This window comes from Ogataea philodendri (assembly GCF_020536065.1).
Source record: "Ogataea philodendri strain CBS6075 chromosome Unknown scaffold14, whole genome shotgun sequence".
Classification (NCBI taxonomy): Eukaryota; Fungi; Ascomycota; class Pichiomycetes; order Pichiales; family Pichiaceae; genus Ogataea; species Ogataea philodendri.
Window position 1 is genome coordinate 104,294 of NW_025764159.1, and position 23,299 is coordinate 127,592.

The window sequence follows — 23,299 nt, forward strand, 5'->3', positions numbered from 1 at the left end:
TTTTATGGAAAATTTAAGATGGCTGTCGACCTCGAATATAGTACTCACCACAATAAACCCCTTCATTCCTCTAACTTCCCGATGCACTGACCCATTCTCACGGTTTGGTTTTCTTTCAAGGTAAATCTAAAGTCTGAGGGTGCTTCAAAGACCAGGACGATTGTAGATCCAAGCTTGAAAGTCCCCATTTCTTCCCCTCTAAACAGAGGTATCCCATGAAGTAATGAAGACGCTTTTGCGTAGGTCGCTTCGTAGCAGGTGTTCTTCTTGGGCTTCTTTTTTTCCTGTACGCTGTCCTTTTCTCTGATGGCTTCTCTTAGTTCACTCTTAGAATAGAGCTCGTGCTCATATGCTTCGTTAGTTGCAAGATGAGTATCAAAGTTCAATTTGATCGAGCCGACATTAGTTGCCCCAACAGGAGTCATACTAAAAAAGCCATACTTCCAGTACCCAAGGACTGCCACACGCTCATTCAAAATGAAAAGATTTTGGAGTGTTCTTTGAAAATATGGTGCAACTGAATACAACTCGCCCACAAAATGTCTTCTTAGGGTTGCAACCCATTCGACCGGCGAATGGAAACGATGATAATCACCTGGAGCGAGATATATCACTGCATAATATAATTCACTACCATGTTTGTGACTGGATGGCCCTAAAAGCGACTTGGTAACTGTCAGTATATCAGAAGTTGAGGGGTGAGACAGCGACTGATCTCCTTCGTGTTGGTAATTGAGAGTTTTTTCACCTCCATGTAAATCTATAAATTCTGACTCTCTTGCACTCTTATCTAATTGGATTTCATGCTGAGGAGCTGCCAACCGAGGAGAATTTCTGGTTCCCAATAGGGAACCAACTTTATATGTGATACCTTTGACTTGCTCGATCCCGCCGTCATCTCCCACGGCACCAAATTTCAAAACCTTTCCATCGCATGGCGAGCAGAGCAAAGCGGTATTGTCAATGGGTCTCGCCTCTGGTTTGATTGACCTGGAGAAAAATTCGCCCAGATTTTTATAATGCTTAAAATCGGGATCTTGCATCTCCTCCAGATTCACTCCAAATAATGCTGAATAAAACCTGAACCCTGGCTCCCTCATCCAAATGGGTAGTTCGATGTTGTTCACTTGGCCCCAGAGTCGAGATAGCGAATTCAAAGGTAATCGAGAATATATGTACAAAGGCCATGAACCAATATCGTGTGCCTTTTTATCTTCGTCTCCGCCTTCCCCTACATCTTCATCAAATGAATACCTGGCTACCACTCCAAAAAAGATGACTGATATAGTAGTCAAGGTGAACCACGAGCGAAAGGGAACACGTCTTGATTTTTTGGATGAAACAGCCTTCGTACCATACTGCCTTTTACCAAATAGCTTTTTAGTGCTCGCAATGAAGTTCTTCCTTACCGGCAACCCATATCGATTGCCAATAGACTTGATTAAAGGCTGTTTAAAAGAAGCAACAATTGATATCGAGGTAGCCTTGTAATACAAAATGTTTCTCTTTGGACGCGGTATTTTGGGAAAAGCGTAATAGTACGCCCTTTGCTGGTTGATAGATGCATTGGTTGAAGCACGTGTTAGCGGCTTATTCAAGCTCGTGCAAGCCTGAATACTGGTTCGGGAATTGAGGAACATTGATCTTAAATTCAGACAGTCACGCGATCTAAAAATGTTTTTAATTGTTGAAACCCAATCGCATGTGCTAACACTCGATATTATCAGGTGCGAGGAGTATATCCTGTTTGATAAACTTTAAGGTAACCTCAAACCTCGTTCTAGTTAGGTTGAGTCTGGTGAAAACGACTTTCCGGTGCACATAAGACCTTGAAATAGAGTCGTGAATATGAACTTGAGTCGGATTTATTCTCAGATAGACTCAAAAACAATTACATCGTCTCTCTTTTGAGAAAATATTAAATTTAATAAGCGCCGTGATTCCCTACCTCCTCTACCGAGTGACTCGTGAAGCTGCTTTTCCAAACCTCCGGCCAGTCGGTTACCTAGTGTCAATCAATCAAACCAGAGTTAGATCTAATAATATATCTGGGGCACGTGATATAAATCACGAGCCACTTGTGCAGGGATGTGACAATATCGTGGTTTGCCACCAAAAACTGGAAACACACAAATTAAGATCTTTGTATAATTCAATGTCTCCTGTTTCCTCATCGGGTTCAACCAATTTACTGTCCACTAATGTCAGTGTGGCACCTCTTGTGCTTCTATCTGTTGTGGACCATTATGAACGTGTGATGAAATCCACATCCGCAAGCTCTTCGCAAGCATCAAAAAGAGTTGTTGGAGTAATTCTCGGTGATAATACTCAGAAGGGTTCCATTAAAGTCACCAATTCTTTTGCGATTCCTTTTGAGGAGGACGTCAACAGTCCCGATATTTGGTTTCTTGATCACAATTTCATTGAAAATATGCTCGACATGTTCAAGAAAATCAGTGCGAAAGAGAAACTGATTGGCTGGTATCATTCAGGTCCCAAATTGAAGAGCAGTGACTTGAAGATTAATGAGATTTTCAAGAAATTCACTCCGTCCCCTCTACTTTTGATCGTTGATGTGAATTCTACAGATAAAATCGATATCCCGACGGATTCTTACGTTTCAATTGAGGAAATCAAAGAAGATGGTTCGTCGAGCGAGAAAACATTTGTTCATCTACCATCTACCATATTAGCCGAGGAGGCTGAAGAGATTGGAGTCGAACATTTGTTGAGAGATATAAGAGATCAAGCATGTGGGAATTTGTCCGTTCGGCTGACGAACAATTTTAAATCTCTGATCTCCCTTAAAGACCGACTAAGCACGATTGTGAACTATCTGAATAGGATTACTACCGGTGAGTTGCCAGTCAACCATGTTATCCTTGGCAAGCTCCAGGATATCTTCAATTTACTGCCAAATCTTGGTGCTTTTTCTGCTGATTTAGTGGAAGGATCATCGGAGGAGTCCCAAAATAAACGTCTCAGCGCGGCCTTCAACGTGAAAACTAACGATGAGCTCATGATTTTATACGTCAGCAGTTTGGTGAGGTCAATTATCGCTTTTAACGATTTAATCGAAAATAAGATTCAAAACAAAAAATCGAACGAAAGCTTGAAGTCTATCACCGACGAAGATATCAAAGAAAAGAAAGACGACGAAATGGAAGGTGTGGAGACGGAGAATTCATAGAGCAAGTACGTAAGATATATTACATAGGCGACTATCATTCGGCTATTCTGTATGAACAGATCTTGATTTTTAACTGTCCAAGTTACCCTGCGATGAACTTACCTTGAAAAAAAAAGTCGATTCATTCAAAATACGCTATCAGCATTGGCTCAGTTTTGATCGCTATTTTAGTTCCGTGGTATGTGGAACCTACACATTCCAGGTGTACCGACTTCCAAGGGTCCTGGTAGCAGACTGACTCATGTTTTTCTACGTTCACGTAGAACAAATGCTCTTTTTGGGCACATATCAGTCAGGCACTTTTATTATTATTCAAATCAGCATCTAAGTAACGTCACAACAGATTTTGAACAAAACGAGAACCTCCAAAAGAGCTCCAAACTAAATGTACAGTTCGATCCAAATTACAAGCATATAACGTTCGCGCATCCATCAAAATCGAAAATCGCTTTGGTTGATGAAGATACAAAAAATGTGCTTAAATCGGTTGCAAAAAGCACGCTCGCATGCCACCCACAGACTAATGGACAGAACTTACCGTTCGGAGTGAAATCGAAGATGTCTTCTGGGGGGAGATTTGAATCATCTGTACTTCAGCGTGCATTCGAGGGCCAAAAGCTTACCTTGAAGCAACTATGTGCCCCATATCTTGCACTTACCAAACCAAATCTGACATTTTTGATCATGTTATCATCGATTTGCTCCTATGCTCTTGCTCCTCACTCGACTAATATCGCCGAGTTCATATATTTGACCATTGGTACACTTCTTTCTTCGGGAAGTGCTAATGCTATAAATATGGGCCGAGAGCCGGGCTTTGATAAAATGATGATAAGAACGCAAGCTCGACCTGTTGTACGTGGTGCTGTTACCCCTAGAGAGGCGTATGCATTTGCTTCAGTTACTGGTTTGTTAGGTTGTGGCATACTTTACTACGGTGTGAATCCAACAGTTGCTATTCTCGGCCTGCTGAACATCGTCCTCTACTCGTGGATTTATACCTCATTGAAGCGTGTATCAATTCTCAATACCTGGGTTGGTGCCGTTGTTGGTGCGATTCCTCCTCTGATGGGATGGGCCGCATGCTCTAGCTTGAGTGACCCAGGCGCTTGGTGTCTAGCTCTGCTCCTGTATGCCTGGCAATTTCCACATTTCAACTCCTTGAGCCATAATATTCGCGATGAATACAAGCGTGCAGGATATGTGATGACAGCGTTTGAAAATCCCAAACTCAATGCCAGAGTCGCACTTAGATATTCCCTGTTCATGTTCCCAATTTGCTATGGTCTTTGCTACTACAATGTTACCGATCCATTTTTCATGTTTGACTCGAGTATTTTGAATGGTTGGATGGCTTATATGTCATTCAAGTTCTGGTGGCAGCAAAGAATTAACCATTCCAGCAAGGTTATAGCCGCAGGTGGCCCAAGTAATGAGGCCATAGCTTTGGCGAACCAATATGCAAAAAAGACGTTCTGGAGCTCCATCTGGCAACTTCCAGTTGTCCTTGTGCTGGCCATGTTACACAAAAAGGGTCAGTGGGATAGATCTTTCCATTCAGATGACCGGTCTTTGACTGCCTAATTTATGTGGAACTAGATCGTGAGGAAACATCTTGTAAATAATTTTACACCTAAAAAACATAAACATATTAATAACTGTTTAATTTGAGCGCTTTGTACTTTATCGCTCACATTAATTGGTATCAAGAACTACGATGTACTTACCAAATCTTCTCCCACGAGATGCACATCACGTTTGGGTATCTCAATCCAATATAAAGCATTCCACCAATGCACAAGGATCAAGTTCTGAACTTGTAACCACGCAATTTCCTCCTCTTTCATCTTACTCTCCAGCATATCCAGGCACGATAACAACTCCTAATCATAATTCAAGTTTTCTCAGTTCGCCCTCAGATCAAGCAAATAACTCTACATTAGAGTATTTAAGGGCCAATCTAACGAATGACTTACAGTATTTGAATAGACTTGGAAAATTCGGATACAACTATCTCAAACCAATAGGGGTAGATAAATGTATGAGGCAAATGCTTGATGAGCAGGAGACTGCTGATGATCCCATCAATTTTGAAGGTGGGGATGCAATGGGAGATTTTGATGACGAAGAAGATGGAGACAATGCTGTTGGAAACAGCGTCGAAGAGTTGACCCACTCTTTGCACCTTCACAACGATCACGAGTTGGACTTAGATGTGCAGATCCCTGATAATGATATAAACGGGCTAGATTTCACAGCAAACGAAGATGATGATTTAGACGAACAACTAAATAATCCAATGAGCAGTGCCGAAGAGTTTATGGCTTCTGAAGAATACCAAAACGATCACAGCATCTTACTTGATCCACATGGAACACAACAGCCGACGTCCTCACTACCGGCTGCCAATCAAGATGAAGTGCTAGCTAATTCAGGTCCTTTGACTTCTGCTACTCTCACCACACAAACATCGGCCTCAACCATGATAAGAGGTATTTCTGTGGGTGATATTGGAGAGCATACCGCAACTGGAGATACTTCACCACAGACGCCATATTATCCCTCGCACAGTAATTTAAGACTTCAAGATAGTCCGTGTTTGAGATCCTCGGAGTTGAGAAATGTAAACGATGTGATTGATGAGTCATCTGACTACGAAATGACCCTTGAGTGAGATCATAATGGTATCAATTAGGGATGGCCCTTGCATTGTCGAGTATTACACTCTTCACTTTAAACTCGTCCACCTTAGCCTTCTGCAAGTGGATTGCTGGAACCATCCACTTTCCACAGCTGCATCGCGATCCCTTCCAAGAGTAAGCTCCCACTTTTGCTTTGCATCTTGGGCAAGAAAATTTTCCCTCTAGTTCACTCAGGGACAGCTCAGGTTGCATCCATTTCAAGGGTTCCACAAAATAGTGAGTACATTCGTTTGCACCTCGCTGTATGTCCCTAATTCTATGTGATTTATACGCATTCTTGATGAAATACGCTTGCTTATCATTTTTCTCAAAGGGAGGCTCGTGAGGCACGAAAGAAGATGAATTGGCAAGTAAACATCTGCACCTTTTGCACCGTAGTACACTTCCTGCATCTTGGTTTTCCCTCACATCCTTATAAAAATAATCGTCCGTCACCAAAGCGGCAAAATTGTGGTGACCTAATTCCATTACAAGCTGTTTGTAGCTTGAAATCTTGATCAACTCACTTAAATTATCCTCACAGTCAACAGAGGCGAAGAATCTCAATTGATTTAGAAAATTATCACTGGGATTGATATCTGGCTTGATCCGCTTAATTGCGTATAGAGCCACATTCAAAGTCATCTGGTAATATTTCATCAAGAATCCTGCAAGTATTGTCACTGATCTAGAACAGCCAGCATTACAGTGTATGAGAATATGCGATTGATGCTTCGTGGACTTTGCAGCTAATGGCGTAATCTCTGAATCATTGAATATAACAGAACATATAAATGAGTTAGCCGTATGAAAATGTTGGATTATATTAGTTATGTCGTCGTCGTCTATAGGTATTTGATGATGAATATATGGATCTGTTCGGTAAAGTTCAGGTATAGGCTGTTTTTGTACAGACAAAATTCCGCGAATTCCATCTTGAGCATAAATATCTTCATTCGTCTCAAATGGCTCAACTGAACTCAGGTATATGCCTCCCAAAACCCTGAAGAGTGCCATAAGTGATGGAAAAAAAAAAGCTTTTGCTTAAAATTAATTATGCGGGTTCATAAATTAAATTTCAAATCATTTGTGAAGCTTTGTTTGAAGAAAATTTAAGGGAGCGCACACATACAATTGAATCTGGTGTTTATGGAGTATTGCTCAGAACCAGCCCCTGAGATGCTCGCCCAAGCCGTTAAGCAAAAATGTATTAAATCTTTGCATGCAAATGTCATGACAAACTTACATGTTGTGGTGTCGAATTTCGGTACGTTTCAATGTAAATCCCAATTCTTGAATATCAGATACAATAAAACCAAAAAAATCTCCGAGACCGGGAATTGAACCCGGGTCTCCCGCGTGACAAGCGAGAATTCTAACCACTAAACTATCTCGGAATTTGTTGAAAGTAATGCCACCTGAGTTTACATGATCCAATTTAGCAGCTGCAAGCAATTGAGAGTAAGAAATAGTACTGATCAGGTGTCGAAAGTAATATATATATGTTTACTGTGGGTTCTTTTGAGTCGAGCTATAAACCAAGTCAAATGAGATATTCATCATAAAGCAGTATATGGTACAAAAACCAAAGCTAATTCATATTCTTTTAATGACGGATCTTTGTCGGAGGAACGCTACCTCAGTTTCTAAATTCAGTAAGTTTTGATTGTTTATCCTTTTTCAAAATATTGAATATTTTCGAGTGATTATTAAACAAACAAATTTCTGCTCAATCTCAATACCTCAACATTAAAGCTTATTCTAGAATTCGAAATACCTAATCAAATGACAAGAATGCCACCAATGGCATTCATAAAGACATCTACACATGCTTCCTCCAAATCTGTGTTTATAATATCTTCTGTTATTAGTGTATTAAGTTTGGAACATCAAATTTTGACCTATTTGCATCAAATATTCAAGAACTGGACACGAAAAGACAGGATTTGGGGGGCGACACACAAAAATATTGGTTTCAGAAAGGTCTCAGTTTTAGGCTTTTTCCGTGCGACAGTCTTTATAAACATCCTGATTGTTCTTACACTCATTAATCCCGTTGGTGCGCTTCGCTTCGGGATTACCGTCCCCCCTAGTGCTGGCAACGCTATAGATCTCGTTCAGTCAGTGAATGACTATCAAAGCCGGCTTCACTCGGCGAGTAAACTGAGTCGAAAAGAACGGCAACTGTTAACCGAACAGTTTGAGAATAGAGTGACTGACTATATCACGAGTAATACGTGTTTACGGTACCACCTGAAAGATCATATCCAAGTGGAACAACTGGCTGAGAAAGAGATGTACTTTGATATGTCCAACATTTTGATTTCACTAGATATGGAAATCAACAAACCCATAGAATTAAGAAGACAACAACTTAATATCAATGTGATCGATAGACATGGGAACACACTTAGACGAAAAACCAATTTACAAGAGCAGAATGTTCAAATGGTCGTCGACTTTCCATTGTACAACCACAAGGATGATTACAAATCAGAATATTTTGATTTGTGCTTTGAAAATATCAATATTGATCAGTCATGGAGATCAAGTCCAAAAAACATTGATGCTTATCTGACAATAAAGTTTGGTGTCCCTGAAATTTTGAAAACGTACGAGGAGAACTCTAAGAACCTTGGCAGCGTTAAATCTGAGCTGTTGAGAATTGAGAATGATATTGATCAACTAACTGCACAGATGAGACAACTCCTAACGGATGAAAGCAAACTCAGGAACACAAACGAGGCTATTTTGAGCAATTTTTCAATCTGCGCTATATTTACAGTTATAGTTCTCGTCGTCAGTACGGTCACCCAGTTATGGTGGTTTATCAATCACATGAAGAAAAAGAACATCTTGTGATTCTTCTGCATTTGAAAGTCATTGGATGACAACATCAATATATATGATTCTCGCTGGATACTGAACATTTAGCATTTTTGGACGAAAACCTCGTCAAGATCCGTTTTACCTAGTTACTTAATTACTTGATCTATAATTTTTCAGACTTCAAAAATATTTAATCAGAGTATTTTTTCAGGAAATCTCTGTTTGTGAAGGAACTGTAAGCTTTTGATCTAGAATCGACTCAATGAAAAGGATTGCTTTCAGTGTTTGGGGAGGAGCAGTCCATAGATTTAGACTTTCTCATCTGTCTGCTAGAGCTTTCTACTCCACAAATAAGTTCGAATTCGTTGTTCCATTACATCCTTTATTGCTCCAAAAAGCCAAGTCACTGAGAGATGAGTTGCGGGAGTTCGAAAATAAGATGCTTAATGGGGAAGTTCTTAATCCAAATGATTCCAAGCATTTCAATAGCCTCACTCATTCAGTCGATCTTTATGATCAAATTGAGAAGTTAGTGAAGGAGATTTCCGAACTTCAAGAGATCCTGACTGAGAAGGATCAAGATCCATCTCTCATCTCAGAAGCCGAATTGGAAATCAAAGGCGTTGAAGCTGAGTTGGAAAAAACTGCCGAAAATCTCAAAGTCAAATTACTTCCCCCGATCCCTTACTCTGATAGGCCATGTTTAATTGAATTACGTCCTGGTGCAGGAGGACACGAGGCAAACATATTTACCGAAGACCTTTTAGAAATGTACATCAAATATTGCCAATTACGGGGATGGGCGTCGAACATAGAATCGAAAACAGAACACTCGTCAGGTAGAGGATTGGTGGAGGCTACACTATTAATTAAACAGCCTGGGTCATATGGGAGAATGAGACACGAAGCAGGAGTTCACCGCGTCCAGAGGATACCCGAAACAGAAAACAAAGGGCGTGTTCACACGTCTGCTGCGGCAGTGGTGGTCTTACCTCAAATTGAAAACAACAATGCTGATCCTGAGGTTCGTAAGTTTAAACCGGGAGAACTGAAAATCGATGTCATGCGTGCGAGTGGTTCAGGGGGACAACATGTCAATACTACTGAATCTGCAGTTCGTATAACTCATGTTCCCACTGGAATAACCGTGAGCATACAAGATGAGCGTTCTCAGTTAAGAAACAGGGAGAAAGCTATGATTATTCTGAGATCCAGACTTGCAGAACTAGAATTAAACGAAAAATTGGCGAAAGAAAGAGAGCAAAGAACCGGTCAAGTGTCTTCTGTCGACAGGAGCGATAAAATCCGAACATATAACTTTCCTCAGAATCGACTCACAGACCATAGGTGCGGTTTGACATTGTACGATTTGGAAGGTTGCCTTAACGGCGAGAGACTGGACGATGTGATAGATAAGGTAGCAGCCAAGGAAGTAGAAGATCGTGCTGCTGACCTTATTTCAACGATAAAGTCACAATCTTGAACATAGTAAATATCTTTTGTCACTCGATAGCATCCGTTTTCATCTTCGCGAAAACAAATTTACGGTGGCAAAAGACAACAAAAAAAATCCTATTCGTCTATCATAAAAGACTTTGGCTGAAGTATTGACAACTGACTCTAATGACTGTTCCAAGGATAGAGGATGCCCGCGAGGCCGTGACAAAGAAGAACTATAAGAAGGCGGAACAAATCTATACTGAAATTTTGGACGCAAATATCGTCGACGCACATATTAGAAATGAGAAACTTATTGAAACACAAGAATCAGGAATACAGGAGTTGGGAGAGCTTTATCTCCTTCAAGGAAAGAAAGGGGAATTGGTTCAGCTGGTTTCCAAAGCACGTCAAACGATGGGCTCTTTAGCGAAATCCAAGACTGCCAAAATCATCAAGAATTTAATTGATCTCATTGAACATTCCGAATTTGATGATGCAGTCACGGCCACCATTAAGGTGACACAAGAATGTATTGATTGGGCTATTGAGGAAAAGAGAAGTTTTTTGAGACAATCGTTGCAAATTCGTCTAGCTTCTCTCTTTTACAAAAGTAAAGAGTACAACAGTTCCTTAGCAAGGATCAATGAACTTCTCAAAGAATTCAAGAGGCTGGACGACAAGTTCTCCTTAGTGGAGGTACAGCTTTTGGAATCAAAAAACTATTTTCAACTAAAAAACTATGCAAAATCTAAGGCTGCAATCACTTCTGCTAGAACCTCAGCTAATTCGATTTATTGTCCATCACCGTTACAAGCCGAACTGGATTTGGTTAGTGGGGTCTTACATGCAGAAGAGAAAGATTTCAGCACAGCATTCTCTTACTTCTATGAAGCTTTTGAAAACTATCAGATCCATACTGACCCGAAGAAGACAATCAAGGTACTGAAATACATGCTTTTGTGCAAGATCATGTTAGGATCAATTGACGATGTGACATCCCTTTTGAACAACAAAAATATATCGAAATTTTCTCATGAGAAGGAAGTTGAAGCCATGAAATCTGTTTCTGTGGCGCATTCCAATAGATCTCTCAAGGAGCTTGAAGATTGCTTGAAGTCTTACAACGCCGAACTTACAGAAGATCCAATCATCAGGTCTCACCTCTCTGATTTGTATGACTCATTGTTCCAACGGAATTTGCTCAAGCTCATTGAGCCTTATTCCTGTATTGAGATATCTCATATCAGTGCAATGATCGGCCTACCTAGAAACATCATTGAAACCAAATTGAGCAATATGATATTGGATAAGACATTTTTTGGTGTTCTCGATCAGGGAAATGGATGGCTTGTGATTTACGATGAACCTCAGCGGGACGAAACATATGATTTGAATTTGAATGTGATTAAAACTATGTCGGGCGTCGTCGATCTCCTATACGAGAAGGCTTCGTCAATAGCATGAGATTTACTTTTATATTCTATTATAACATTACAGAATTTCGCTGCTGAAACTTGCATACTTCTTGAGAAAGGGCATGAGCTCATTGGAGCTTTGGAAGATCTCGTAAATGTGAAACTCACTTGCCCCAAGTATGCTGATAGTTTTGACTGCTCTCTCAACAAGTAGATCACTTGAGTGTTCCCTACAGGCCATCAGCATATCAAACATCCTGTCAAATATGGTCGGGATGTATAAGCGTCTCATCTCATGATAGACGCTTAAATCCTGTGTCGTTATCAAAGGATCCTTTGATAATTCGAGAAGAAATGTTTTGGCCAATGTCTCTAACGAAGATGAAATGGAAATGGCTTTTTCTACGACGCGATCGCCCGACATCTCGGCCAGTTCCTTTTCAAATTGCCATAAGTCTCGAAAATTACCCGCAAGAGCTTGATACTGGAAGAGCTCACTCAGCTTGAAAGCCTGCACACGGAATATACCAAGATCTGGTTTTTCGAAGCCATCAACTGACTCGACATTGAATTTGTAATCTTTAATCACCTGTGACAAGTTAATGAAACCGACCATTTCAACAAAGGCTTGCAATTTTCCACACAGAAGAAAACGCCTGCTCAAGGAGATGAGAGACTCTATGCAATCACTAATCATGCCCGCATCATAGAACCAGTAAGCTGTATTATAGAGATTCCGGTCAACTTCTTCAATTTTAAAGTTTAACCGAATTTCCTTCTCTGCCTGGTAAAGGTGTTTAGTCGAATCGAATGAGTCTGCAACCGAGTTTCTCAAAACGGATTGTAAAGGAAGATTGAGCTGTTGCATAATTTTGAGCTGTTTGAATCTTTGTGAGTCACTAAGTTGATAATGTGATAGCAGGTGGGAATATGTATTTACCAGATCATGGTCATCCGGGATGAATGAGATATAAATCGGAATCAGATCATAAAGCTCATATAGTGTTAACCTCGAAATATATGATTGTAACAATTGTGTGTAGTCAGCATGCGAGATAATTTCATCTCCAAAGATCAATTGTAGAATTATAGCAAAATGAACCAAGACTCGTAATAGGTATGCATCACTTGTTAACTCGAAAGTCTTCAAATCGAGGATGGGCTCAGCTAGCAGATTTTGTAATACGCGCAGACAATTTTTCATAAGTTCCTTCACATTGTTAGAGATAACTGAACCCATCAATACCCTCAAGGGATGCTTGCTTTGTTCTCTGACACACTCGTTTTCTGCTGATGCTAAAAGATTGAGAACTTCAACGATCGTACCAGCGTACTTGGGAGGAAGAGAAGATACACATTGCAGATTCTGAGCATTAGACTTCATAAGATGCTTTGTTTCCAGTGCCATATGTTCCTCGAGCTCATATTGAAACATATTATTCAAATAGATCAGCAATTTTGCCTCCCATGAGTTTGCTTGAGATTCACAAGAGCTCACATCACCACATAGGAACCCATAACACGCCTTCTCATTTGGGTTTAAAGCTTCACTCTTTGTCAGCTTGTAAATTGTTTGCCTCCAAGCGGTCGAATGTATAATTCCTAAAGGCTTTGAATTATAGTCATCTAAATCAACACGAGGGTCAAAATGTTTCTGCACACCGGTGAGTATTAATATGAAAGTCCAATTGTTTGTGTTTTCGCATAACTCTGAAATCTTTTCTGGCTCATTTTGAAGCAACAAGTGATACACGATTCTGAAAAAAATGTCTTCGTTGTCTTTGTCAATTGAATCTAGTCCTTTAGAAGAGTGGAGTCGCAAAAAGGAATCATCGTCTAGAAATTTGGGGCTTATACCATTGTATTTACCCGTTTGTAATTTCATTTTGGTCGCCAACCATTTTGTAGCCGGTAGAGAACTGCTTTCAGGCATATCATCGCGATCAATCAAGTTAAACTTCAAACTTTCGGATAACCATTGGATAATGGAGTAAAGTTGAGACAGATGAGGATGTTCAGTCAATATTTTATCAGAAAGAAGTGTTCCTGATGTGTATTTACTTATTGCGCCCCCATTGCTAGCAGGAAACAAAACTTGTTGAGACTCCTTGGTAAATTTCTTTTCAAGAACCTCGATTAAATTCCAGAACTGGCTTTCTAATATCCAGTTCTCAATTATTCGCGTGTCCGAACTTTGTTCATATGCCTTGAGGAGTTCTTGTGCTGAGCATGCTTTGAAATCACGTACGATATCGCTCACATCTTGCTCACCGAAATTGAGCCTGAAATCTTTTAGAACTTTAGCAAAACGGATGTTAACGTTTTCATCTTCCACTTGAGGATCAAGCCTAGAAAAGTTCTCAGATATCGGTGAAGTAGAAAGTTTAGAGCCTTCCGAGATATCGAGCATCATTTTTCCTCTTTCGACTTTTGTTTTTTTATTTACTCCGTAATAAATAGATGACTAGCATAAATGTTATTGACCCTCAAATGTATTTGGCAGCTCATGATGTGTTCAAAGATTTGAGGAACCAAATATTATTGTACAAGTTATAGCATATACAATGGTGGAAGTGTCGCTTACAGTCGGAAAATTAGACGCGTCTTTGGCTCTGCTTCTCACGAAAGATCACCATCTGATTGAATTTCCGACTATTCTTCTACCGGATGGAATTTCGACAGGCTCAATTGTCAAGATAAATTGCGAGAGAGATCTCAAGCAAGAAGAAATTGAAGACGCTGATTTTGACAGATTGCAAGACGAGATTTTCAACACTTTCGGAAAGAGCGAGCCCAGGGACCCCTGTTTGAAAGTCTTGAATGTGACGCAAACGTCCTGTGTTCTGGAATGGGACCCTTTGGAGTTGGGAACCGCAGAATTGAAGTCTCTCACCCTGTATAAAAATGGTACAAAGCTGGGACAGATTAAAACACCTTTTACAAGAAAGAATATCAAACTGAGTGGTTTGCCTGTTGATACGAGCTACGAATTTCGATTGAAACTAGAAACGACTGCAGGAATCTACTATTCCAACCTTATTCAATTGAAGACCCACAAGATGACCGACTTGAGCGGAATCAACGTTTGCGTGGGAGATATCAACTTTGATAGCGAGCCTTTCTCTTTTGATGACATCGTATCATCTGTCGAAAAAATCGGAGCAAAGCCTATTTCAAAAGAAGTGAGAATAGACACTACTCAATTTATTTGTACCGAGAAAACGGGCTCAGAATTTGAAAAGGCTAAAACTCTTAACATACCTATCATTCGTCCAGAGTGGCTGAAGGCATGCGAGCTTGAAAGAAGAATTGTTGGTGTTAGCAAGTTTTACCTGGATTCGGACAATCCGATTTGGAAACAAAAGGAGTTCTGGACTACTGCGGAATCGCTTGAGACCAAATCAAGACAATCATTGCCTCTGCCCCAGAATTCAGACAACCAGGAAGTTTCCAACAATGTGGAGAAAGTGGGTCACGAAGCTGTCAACGACACAGTGAAAAGTTCAACAATAGATCCAAAAGATGTGTTTGAGGAACCGTCTTTCATCAATTCCGAAGCCGATGCTCCAGCTGTTGAGACAAACATTGGAATTGATTCAAATCGCGTCAATTCAATCCCAGATCGAGCAGATATCGCCCCAATCGTCAACAAATCCGATTCTACTACTGCAACGGACTTAGAATTGCAGTCCAAAGCTGGGGATGAATTGAACACGGCAGAAGCAAGCGCTCAAGCTGTTCCCGTAGTTGAAGAAGCATCTGATCGACCTGCAGGAGTCACCGTATCGACAGAGGTCGATGAGACACCCGATGGCGAATTTCAGGATCACCAAAATGCAACTGTTGCAGCAAATGCCCAGGAAGGCCAAGTTGAATCCAATCCCTCAGTGAAAAACGAGGCTCAACACGAATCCTATAATGCTATCCTTGAGGAAGAAGCGCAAGATGACCATAGCGCATCAACTTCCATTCGGGAAGTCAGCGAAAAGAATAAAGTCGTCGAGTCGTCGACGGAAAAGGACGTCGCTAAAGACGAAACGAAGGAGAAGTCATCAGACAGAAAGCCAGCTAACAATTCTTCGAAGAAAAAGAAGGGCAAGAAAAGAAAATGAAGTCAGAAACACTGTATTTCCTTCAAAACCGTAGATACACTTTATTCGGTATAGATTGTAAAAATCCAGGCAGTAAGAAGATAACTTTCTTGCGCAGGGGTATCATTCCCCGAATAGCCTTCTCACTCGTCTAAGAACGGAATCTTTATCCGGGTCATAAGGATGGTCTTTGGAAGGGATCTCCAATATAGCGGGAAATGGATCGGTAAACGTATCTATTGACAGTCTGATTTTCTCGGCAATGTGTTGATTGATCAATAAAATAGCAATATCATCCCTTTGGACGAACTGGTTAAAGTAGGACTGAAGCTCATCTTCTTTTGTGTTGTCATTGCAAACCAAAAAATTCTTTTCTTTACCTACTTCACTCGATACTTGACCCGTACCAGCCAATAGCATGCCTGTAATTGTATCTTCGTCGCCAATTACAGCAATTAAAGATCTGTTTTTATTAGAGTCCATAATTTGGTAGTCTTCAATTTGTGAACAACAAAATTAGAAATTGGCAGCAGTTTACTTTTTTTTTTTTTGACTATTCGATTTTATATTTTGAATGCCAGGAAGCATGTACTTAGCTAGGAATTTTCGTATAATAAAAGCTCCACTGACTAGATTCATTCACGTCACACATTCTTTATATGCGGGCCATAGTAAGTGGGCCAACATAAAACATAAAAAGGCAGCAAATGATGCTGCCAAGGCAGCGATCTCCTTCAAGATGTCGTCTAAAATCACAATGTTGGCAAAGATAGGAGGTTCTGATTTATCACAAAATGTTCAGCTAAGTAATGCTTTAGATCAGGCGAAGTCTTTGAATATTCCTAAAAAGGTGTTGGAAAACGCGGTGAAGAGGGGCACTGGTGAACTCAAGACATCTGAGAAAATGGAGACCGTCGTTTACGAGGGAATTGCTCCGGGAGGAGTAGCTGTGATGATTGAGGCCATCACGGATAACAAGAATCGAACACTTGGATATCTGCGACCATGCTTCAACAAATTCAACACCAGCATGACACCCACAGGATACATGTTTGAAAAAAAAGGAATGCTTTTGATAGATATTGGAGATACTGATTTTGACACCGTCTTCGAAACACTTGTTGAACTGGGATGTGAAGATGTTTCCGAAGTCGAGGACGATGAGACAAACCTTGTCGAGGTGATTACTGATCCGGCGGACATTGGAAGAGTTGGAAATCACCTGAAGCAATTGTACAAAATAAAGGAAATGCAAATTGGTTATATCCCAATTCCTGATATGGCAACAAAGATTACAGACAGCGATACCAGGGCAAATTACGAAAAGTTTTTGAGAAGCGTTGACGATATAGACGATGTTTCTCAAATCTACACAAATTTGATTGAGTGAATTTGGGAGTATTCTGGTTGACTCTTATATTTTCGTACCATGCGAAGTGTGCTCCTTGGATGGCATATTTGAACTTGTATAAAGCTTGTATAGATAAATTACTCTTGTTTGCTGATAACTTCTTCTAGCTTGTCGTCAAAGGTAGGAACTTTTCTACCCAATTTCAGAGTCTTATCAGTCCTGAGCTTCTTTGAGCTGAAGTAGATAGCGGAGCAACAAGCAACACCACATGCCGCAAACAGTGGATAAAGTTCCACAGGGATACTCTTAATGAACGAGCTGGATTTCTTATATGGTTAGTTCAATTGTGGTTCAAACACATAATACTTACAGCAGCGTTGAATGCGGGATAAGTTGGTCTCATTTTGTAGCAGAAAGTAATGCGGTATCGTGAGCACTCGAATCAAACCTTTATTAAAGTCTTGTAATGACAGAGATTTACTTGTTGAACGATTTAATTTATTTAATTATCCATGAGAACCAATCAGCAAATTTTAGATTTCAGCTGATTGCGTTATGAGCACTGACTTTTTGTGTTTTTGTATTGCAACGGGGCACATAACCTTGTTTAACGTTGGATTTTATCTCCAAATCCATACAAAAGGATTAGGACAAAGGCTGGTCGAGGTCAAAGGAGATTTCTGAAAAGACTAGCAGTTCCATATAGCTTCTTTTTTGTGTTAGAAAGATGGCTTCCAAAGGTACCCCAGGTGGAGGATCTTCGGCCTTGAAAGCAAATAGTACAAATCAGCATCGCCGGACTGGTTCCAAGAATTCAATTCACCACCAAACATCACCATCGCTAGGCTTGAGTACTACTACCTCCAGCAGTCAGCGGCGACTAAGCAATATTATCCAAGGATCTCAATCTGCTGGTAATGGAAATCCAGGAAAGTCTCACCTGACAAATATTGAAGACTCGGACATGGTCGCGAAACATATGAATGACAGGCTTTTATATGGTCTCGTCCGCAGTATTGGCTGTCGGGTGGTTGTCACATCACTTTCTGGGAGGAAATTTGTTGGAGTGTTGTATACGGCTGGAGATATTACTGAGAGTGGTGTCTCGATAATTCTGAAGTATCCCCGACAATTGAAGGACAAGCTATCTGGTGACGAAATCGAATATGAGGATGCCCATCTTCCCGAAACACTGATATTCATGGAAAAAGAAATTGCCATGATTGAGTTCGAAGACGTCAAGTTTTCATCTCATGAACAATTACAAAATGCAAGCTCTTTGCCCCCGACAAAAGGTTTCAAAACAGACTCCGACATTTCATCGGCAACGGTTTCCAAAGAAAGGGAACTACAAAAGTGGGTCCCAGATGACGAACTTGATTCAAGTCTTAGTGTTGGGCTGGAAGAGACGTCCAGTGATGGGCATTGGGATCAATTTGAAGTGAATGAACGAAAATTTGGGATACATTCGACTTACAATGAAGAGCTTTACACCACTAAACTGTCAAAAGAGGCTCCAGATTATCAGCAAAGGCTCAAGGAAGCCGAGCGTATTGCAATGGAAATCGAAAGTCAGAGTCACCACGGCAATGTTCATCTTGCCGAAGAAAGGGGTCTTTTGGTGGATGATAGTGGTTTTGATGAAGAAGATAAGTATTCAGGAGTTGCCAGAGAGAACAATACACAAAATGAAGGGGATGCTCTGCTGATGGGTATGTTGAAAGCCAACTCCAAAGATATCAAGTCGGAACTCAGACCAATCGGAGCGGGTAGGTATGTTCCTCCAAGACAGCGTGCTGCCAATTTTCATGGAGATCCAGCAATAGTAGCTAGCTCAGCTACTGAGAAGAAGCGGAGTCCCAAATCAGGAGAGTCACAATTACCCAATCTTTCTTATTCCCAAAAAGCGCAAAAAGGCTCCAATTCTACATCGACTTCTACAGTATCTCCTCCTCATAGTACAGATTTGCACAAGGCAAACGTTCAGCATGAAATCAATTCACTGAAAGAATTTGCTGCAAGTTTCAAACTTCCCTCTAAGCTGCCTCCTGATTTGCTGCCGATTCTCTCCAAAGACAAGGAGAGACAGCAAGAAATTATGCAAAAGTCCGAACCAAGTGATTTGGCTCGTCACGAGAAACGAATGGGATCGGATGAGGTAACAATGGATCCAAAGGTTACGAAAGAGGACAAATCAGCCGGTACGAAGACACCTACTCCTCTGCTAAGTAAAAAGAAAATGGATCCGCGGACTGCACCTACTTTCAAGATGAACCCAAACTCTGCACCATTTTCGCCATCAAGTTTCACTTCATCAAGAGGTTCTCCTGTACAGAATTCATCCGATCAGCTACCTTCTCCTCAGGCAAAAAGTAAGAAAGATCCCCTTTCGTTTTTCGGTTTGGGGAAGGTACCTCAAGAACCAAAGGATGGAGGGCGCCATTTGGATTTGTTCGATACTAAGTTCAACATTTTGGTGAAAGCAAGAACAGAGTACGAGGATAAGAATGAGACAAAGAACGTCTTTATAATAAATGTTGAAAAACCGTTTGCTACTCCACCAACATGGCCATCAACCATCGAGGAGTCTTACAAAATGGTATTTTCAAAGCAACCAGAATGGATTTCCAATCCTGCGGGTATTCCTCAAATGCAAAAAAGAATGTATCAAATGGCTGCGCAACCATTTCCTGTCATGGCGCCTCCACCTCAACAACAGCATCACCAGCCCGTGCCACAGCCAATGATGATGCCGCAAACCTTGCAAATGGACCCACATAACATGCATATTCCTCAGCCGACCTTTGTTGTTCCTCAATTTCAGCAACCACAATTTATTCCATTATATCAACCCCCTCCAAACGTTCCACAGATGGCATATGGAATTCCTCAAGGTCAGAACGTCTCCAATGGAGTACCTGTACCAATGAGACCGCCGAACCAAAGAAATTCAAGAGCTCACCATTATGCAGGCCAACAACAGCAGGTGAATATACGATCGGGCTCTACTTACAAATATTGAAGACACAAAGACAAGTTTCATCAAAATGATTTCAACATTTTTTCATTCTAATGACTTAATTCTGATGTTCTAATATCGTAGCTTCCGGGGCTGTAAACACCATATTTTGAATTCTGGATAGTTCTTTTCAAGACAACTCTTGAGGACTGTAAAAGGCCTTTTTTTTTTAATTAGTATTGTTTGCAACAGTAGACTACGACCCGGGAAGATCAACTTTATGTTTATGTAATCTTATGGTCAGCTTGTTTAATTTTGCCTTCTCTTAATCAATAGCCCTCTATCTGACTTTGAAAATGCCTGCTATGTGGTCACCTTTGGAGAAACAGATCCCGAAGTCGATTTCTTTGGAAAAGTTCGTTCGTATGCAAAAGGCTGACCGTTTAAAATCTAGACAGGCCCCCGTGATAACAAAGAGTCAGTCTCCTTACAACATCTAGGGGAAGCATGCGAAATTTTGGTCAACCTTGTTACTTTTCGATATCGTGGATTCAGCATTTCAACTTTATTTTGCTAAAACTTTTTTAGTCGAAATATGCTACCTACATGGTTTCAACAGATAGCTGGTGTCGATCAGGCAAATGACACTGATGAGCTAATATCAGTTAGTCTCAACCTGCTTACCTAATCTCTTATGCATTATTGATTATGCAAGATAAAAGAAAGGAGTGTGAGACTCAGACCTTGGAACATGACATCGGGGAAGTTGAAGAATCTGCGCTATTAGCCTCTCGCCCAAAACCTCCTCCATGTATACGCAGCTAATAATAGATATCCGTCAGCTGTCTGCCATATCTGAATTATTTTATAAGGAGAGGCTTAACTCCTCCTTATGCCAGAAGACAACTCTAAAACTGTGTATCTGAGAATACTATAAGTTGATATATCTACCATGAGCCAGACAGACCTATATAAGCACTATCTGTCAAGTTATAGACAGACAGACGGTCCACACCACCAATATCAGTCAACGGTTGGGTACACTCCGTACAACCCTGAAGTGTGTCATCTTAATAGATTATGAATCAATCCTACAACTTGAAATTCGTTAATATTTAGCTTGCTTGATACTATTCGTTTGCTTAAAATACACGCTCACGAGCTTGTAAGCAAAGGTCGAGTAATCGGTAAGTTATCTAATATTCTATTCATCAGATATCACACATCCTGCTGAGATAAAAAGTGCGATTACCAATGTCCGGAACTGTGTGACAGTGCAAGATCGTACATGCAGGCCTCAAAAAAAGGTGGCATCAACGAATAAAGAGACAATTTTCCAAGGAAAGATGTAACATTTGTTCTTAAGATGGTTAACTTCTTCAGTATTGATAATGTTGTAGTTAATAATTCACTCTTCTACTATATGAGTTGGATAAGTTGTTCACTTTAATATGTGGACGAAACCCACATATTTATATGATTCTCAAAGTGGACCTGTAAAAGTCCCATCCAATCCTTCATCACTTTTGCACACATCACATATACTCTATACAATGTGTCATTTGCTTAAGTCAACTTCTCTATCAGTCAGAGTCACGTGATTCAATCACGACTAGCTTCATCACAACAAATAGAGAAGAGCCGCAATAAATTGTTAACGGCAACTAACTTCCTCCGAGTATACCAAGAAATTCTCTATGGTCCAGCTGATCAAGCAATCGTGTAATCCATTGATTTCACACCTTAGTGATAATGCATGCCCACCGCGCGCAAAATTCGTGTGGGATAGCGATTGCGAATCTGCGCAAGCAAAGGACGCGCAGATTCGACAGTCTCAACGCTCAATCTTGAATAGATAGGGGATTCAGGAAAAAACTTTGACTATTGCATTATTTCATTTGACGTGGGTCACCATCCAATATTGTATGCTCTTACATGCTACAAAGTGAAAAAAGAGTTGGATGTATTCAACATTCGAGCAACTCTCTATTTAGGACAATTTCAGAGCCACCGAGAATACAAAGCTTTCTTTCGATAGTATAGTTTTTCGGCTAGCGGCATGGACAAGTAGTAGCAATTAGTTACTTCTTCCTTAAGCGGTAAACCTAAAAGTAATTCGATTGTAGCTTAAGCAGGTAATTGTAAACATAGAAAAAACGCTTGATACATTTAGCAATAACGTTTAGCTTCGGATGGACCAGATCATATATTACCGCACAGTTCATGGTCTTTGGATAAGCTATGTGCATCTGTAAATGCAGATTGATTTAACTGAAAGTACCTCTCTCATTGGCTCACTACTTCACTAACAATTAGGGAACTCTTGATTTTCATATCAGCTATTATGTCCACTTACCAACTTCAAGAGTTGTTTTTACTGTTGAGCTAATATGAGCTAGTCTCGACGTGATCATCTAATCTCTTATGCGTTATTGATTATGCAAGATAAGAGAAAGGAGTGTGAGACTCAGATCTTGGAACATCGAGAAGTTGAAGGATCTGCACTCCTAGCCTCTCGCCCGAAATCTTCGCTATGTATGAGCAGGTTACAATAGCTACCTGCTATATCTGAGTCACTATACAAGGAGGGGCTTAGCTTCCCCTGAATTCAGAGGACAACTCTAAAATTGTATATCTGAGTATACTATAAGTTGATATTTACAATGAACCAGACAGACCCATATGAGTATCATCTGTCAAGTTACAGACAAGAAGCAAAATTCGAAACTAAGTCTACATCACTGGTTCGGTGAATGAGATCATAAATGTGTGTGATATGGAACTAGGTGGTGATTTATTTGCACGTATTGTCTCGTTTGAGTAATCATTCTTAAGACGAAGACTTCAACCAGTAGTGAAGCGCACCACATAGAACCGTACATCAGCCAGGCGGATGCGGAGAAACACCCTAAGGACAGATAGGAGTGGATACATCGATTAGAAAGGCTCTGTACGGGTATCAGAGAAGACATGGCCGCGTAGACTGTTGAATATCGAGATATTGTAAAGCATTTATTCTTTTATGCGAGCTCTGTACAGCCGTGGTTCGAAATGATAGAAAATATAATCAGGTAATACATGTCTCTTGAAGAGAAGTGTTTCGCAGAATAATATATTAAAGGAAAAGGGGGATCCTACCCAGGTGTAACATTGCAGACTGGAATTAAGTATCAAAGGATTAAGTTAGGAGTATCAGGTAAATTAAGATTAAATTGATTGCAATGGCAGATACTAAACAATTCGACTTTCTATTGGAAAGAATTTGACAGAATCCAGCAAAGTCCAACAGAATCGAACAGAGGTAGGCATCATACAGACCTGTACTGACACTCTAAATGTATGA

The 23,299-nt window shown here is 40.4% G+C and overlaps 13 protein-coding genes across 13 annotated transcripts; 9 read left to right on the top strand and 4 right to left on the bottom strand.

Annotated features, from left to right (window-relative positions):
• Nucleotides 1-62: 62 nt before the first annotated feature.
• Nucleotides 63-1,640, bottom strand: OGAPHI_006400 (uncharacterized protein; the record flags this gene model as incomplete). The annotated part of the gene is made up of 1 exon (XM_046207684.1): nucleotides 63-1,640. The coding sequence occupies one exon, from the start codon at nucleotides 1,638-1,640 to the stop codon at nucleotides 63-65; it is 1,578 nt and encodes a 525-aa protein (XP_046058665.1).
• A 515-nt stretch (nucleotides 1,641-2,155) lies between these two features.
• Nucleotides 2,156-3,190, top strand: OGAPHI_006401 (uncharacterized protein; the record flags this gene model as incomplete). Its single annotated transcript, XM_046207685.1, has 1 exon — nucleotides 2,156-3,190. The coding sequence occupies one exon, from the start codon at nucleotides 2,156-2,158 to the stop codon at nucleotides 3,188-3,190; it is 1,035 nt and encodes a 344-aa protein (XP_046058666.1).
• A 180-nt stretch (nucleotides 3,191-3,370) lies between these two features.
• Nucleotides 3,371-4,774, top strand: OGAPHI_006402 (uncharacterized protein; the record flags this gene model as incomplete). Its single annotated transcript, XM_046207686.1, has 1 exon — nucleotides 3,371-4,774. One exon carries the CDS (start codon nucleotides 3,371-3,373, stop codon nucleotides 4,772-4,774), a length of 1,404 nt encoding a protein of 467 aa, XP_046058667.1.
• A 133-nt stretch (nucleotides 4,775-4,907) lies between these two features.
• On the top strand, nucleotides 4,908-5,864 carry OGAPHI_006403 (uncharacterized protein; the record flags this gene model as incomplete). Its single annotated transcript, XM_046207687.1, has 1 exon — nucleotides 4,908-5,864. The coding sequence occupies one exon, from the start codon at nucleotides 4,908-4,910 to the stop codon at nucleotides 5,862-5,864; it is 957 nt and encodes a 318-aa protein (XP_046058668.1).
• Nucleotides 5,865-5,877: 13 nt separating this feature from the next.
• On the bottom strand, nucleotides 5,878-6,888 carry OGAPHI_006404 (uncharacterized protein; the record flags this gene model as incomplete). Its single annotated transcript, XM_046207688.1, has 1 exon — nucleotides 5,878-6,888. One exon carries the CDS (start codon nucleotides 6,886-6,888, stop codon nucleotides 5,878-5,880), a length of 1,011 nt encoding a protein of 336 aa, XP_046058669.1.
• A 768-nt stretch (nucleotides 6,889-7,656) lies between these two features.
• Nucleotides 7,657-8,733, top strand: OGAPHI_006405 (uncharacterized protein; the record flags this gene model as incomplete). The annotated part of the gene is made up of 1 exon (XM_046207689.1): nucleotides 7,657-8,733. One exon carries the CDS (start codon nucleotides 7,657-7,659, stop codon nucleotides 8,731-8,733), a length of 1,077 nt encoding a protein of 358 aa, XP_046058670.1.
• Nucleotides 8,734-8,962: 229 nt separating this feature from the next.
• On the top strand, nucleotides 8,963-10,183 carry OGAPHI_006406 (uncharacterized protein; the record flags this gene model as incomplete). The annotated part of the gene is made up of 1 exon (XM_046207690.1): nucleotides 8,963-10,183. One exon carries the CDS (start codon nucleotides 8,963-8,965, stop codon nucleotides 10,181-10,183), a length of 1,221 nt encoding a protein of 406 aa, XP_046058671.1.
• Nucleotides 10,184-10,323: 140 nt separating this feature from the next.
• On the top strand, nucleotides 10,324-11,604 carry OGAPHI_006407 (uncharacterized protein; the record flags this gene model as incomplete). The annotated part of the gene is made up of 1 exon (XM_046207691.1): nucleotides 10,324-11,604. The coding sequence occupies one exon, from the start codon at nucleotides 10,324-10,326 to the stop codon at nucleotides 11,602-11,604; it is 1,281 nt and encodes a 426-aa protein (XP_046058672.1).
• Nucleotides 11,605-11,631: 27 nt separating this feature from the next.
• Nucleotides 11,632-13,968, bottom strand: OGAPHI_006408 (uncharacterized protein; the record flags this gene model as incomplete). Its single annotated transcript, XM_046207693.1, has 1 exon — nucleotides 11,632-13,968. The coding sequence occupies one exon, from the start codon at nucleotides 13,966-13,968 to the stop codon at nucleotides 11,632-11,634; it is 2,337 nt and encodes a 778-aa protein (XP_046058673.1).
• Nucleotides 13,969-14,119: 151 nt separating this feature from the next.
• On the top strand, nucleotides 14,120-15,667 carry OGAPHI_006409 (uncharacterized protein; the record flags this gene model as incomplete). The annotated part of the gene is made up of 1 exon (XM_046207694.1): nucleotides 14,120-15,667. One exon carries the CDS (start codon nucleotides 14,120-14,122, stop codon nucleotides 15,665-15,667), a length of 1,548 nt encoding a protein of 515 aa, XP_046058674.1.
• Nucleotides 15,668-15,769: 102 nt separating this feature from the next.
• Nucleotides 15,770-16,129, bottom strand: OGAPHI_006410 (uncharacterized protein; the record flags this gene model as incomplete). Its single annotated transcript, XM_046207695.1, has 1 exon — nucleotides 15,770-16,129. One exon carries the CDS (start codon nucleotides 16,127-16,129, stop codon nucleotides 15,770-15,772), a length of 360 nt encoding a protein of 119 aa, XP_046058675.1.
• Nucleotides 16,130-16,232: 103 nt separating this feature from the next.
• OGAPHI_006411 (uncharacterized protein) lies at nucleotides 16,233-17,036 on the top strand (the record flags this gene model as incomplete). Its single annotated transcript, XM_046207696.1, has 1 exon — nucleotides 16,233-17,036. The coding sequence occupies one exon, from the start codon at nucleotides 16,233-16,235 to the stop codon at nucleotides 17,034-17,036; it is 804 nt and encodes a 267-aa protein (XP_046058676.1).
• A 688-nt stretch (nucleotides 17,037-17,724) lies between these two features.
• On the top strand, nucleotides 17,725-20,019 carry OGAPHI_006412 (uncharacterized protein; the record flags this gene model as incomplete). Its single annotated transcript, XM_046207697.1, has 1 exon — nucleotides 17,725-20,019. The coding sequence occupies one exon, from the start codon at nucleotides 17,725-17,727 to the stop codon at nucleotides 20,017-20,019; it is 2,295 nt and encodes a 764-aa protein (XP_046058677.1).
• Nucleotides 20,020-23,299: the final 3,280 nt, after the last annotated feature.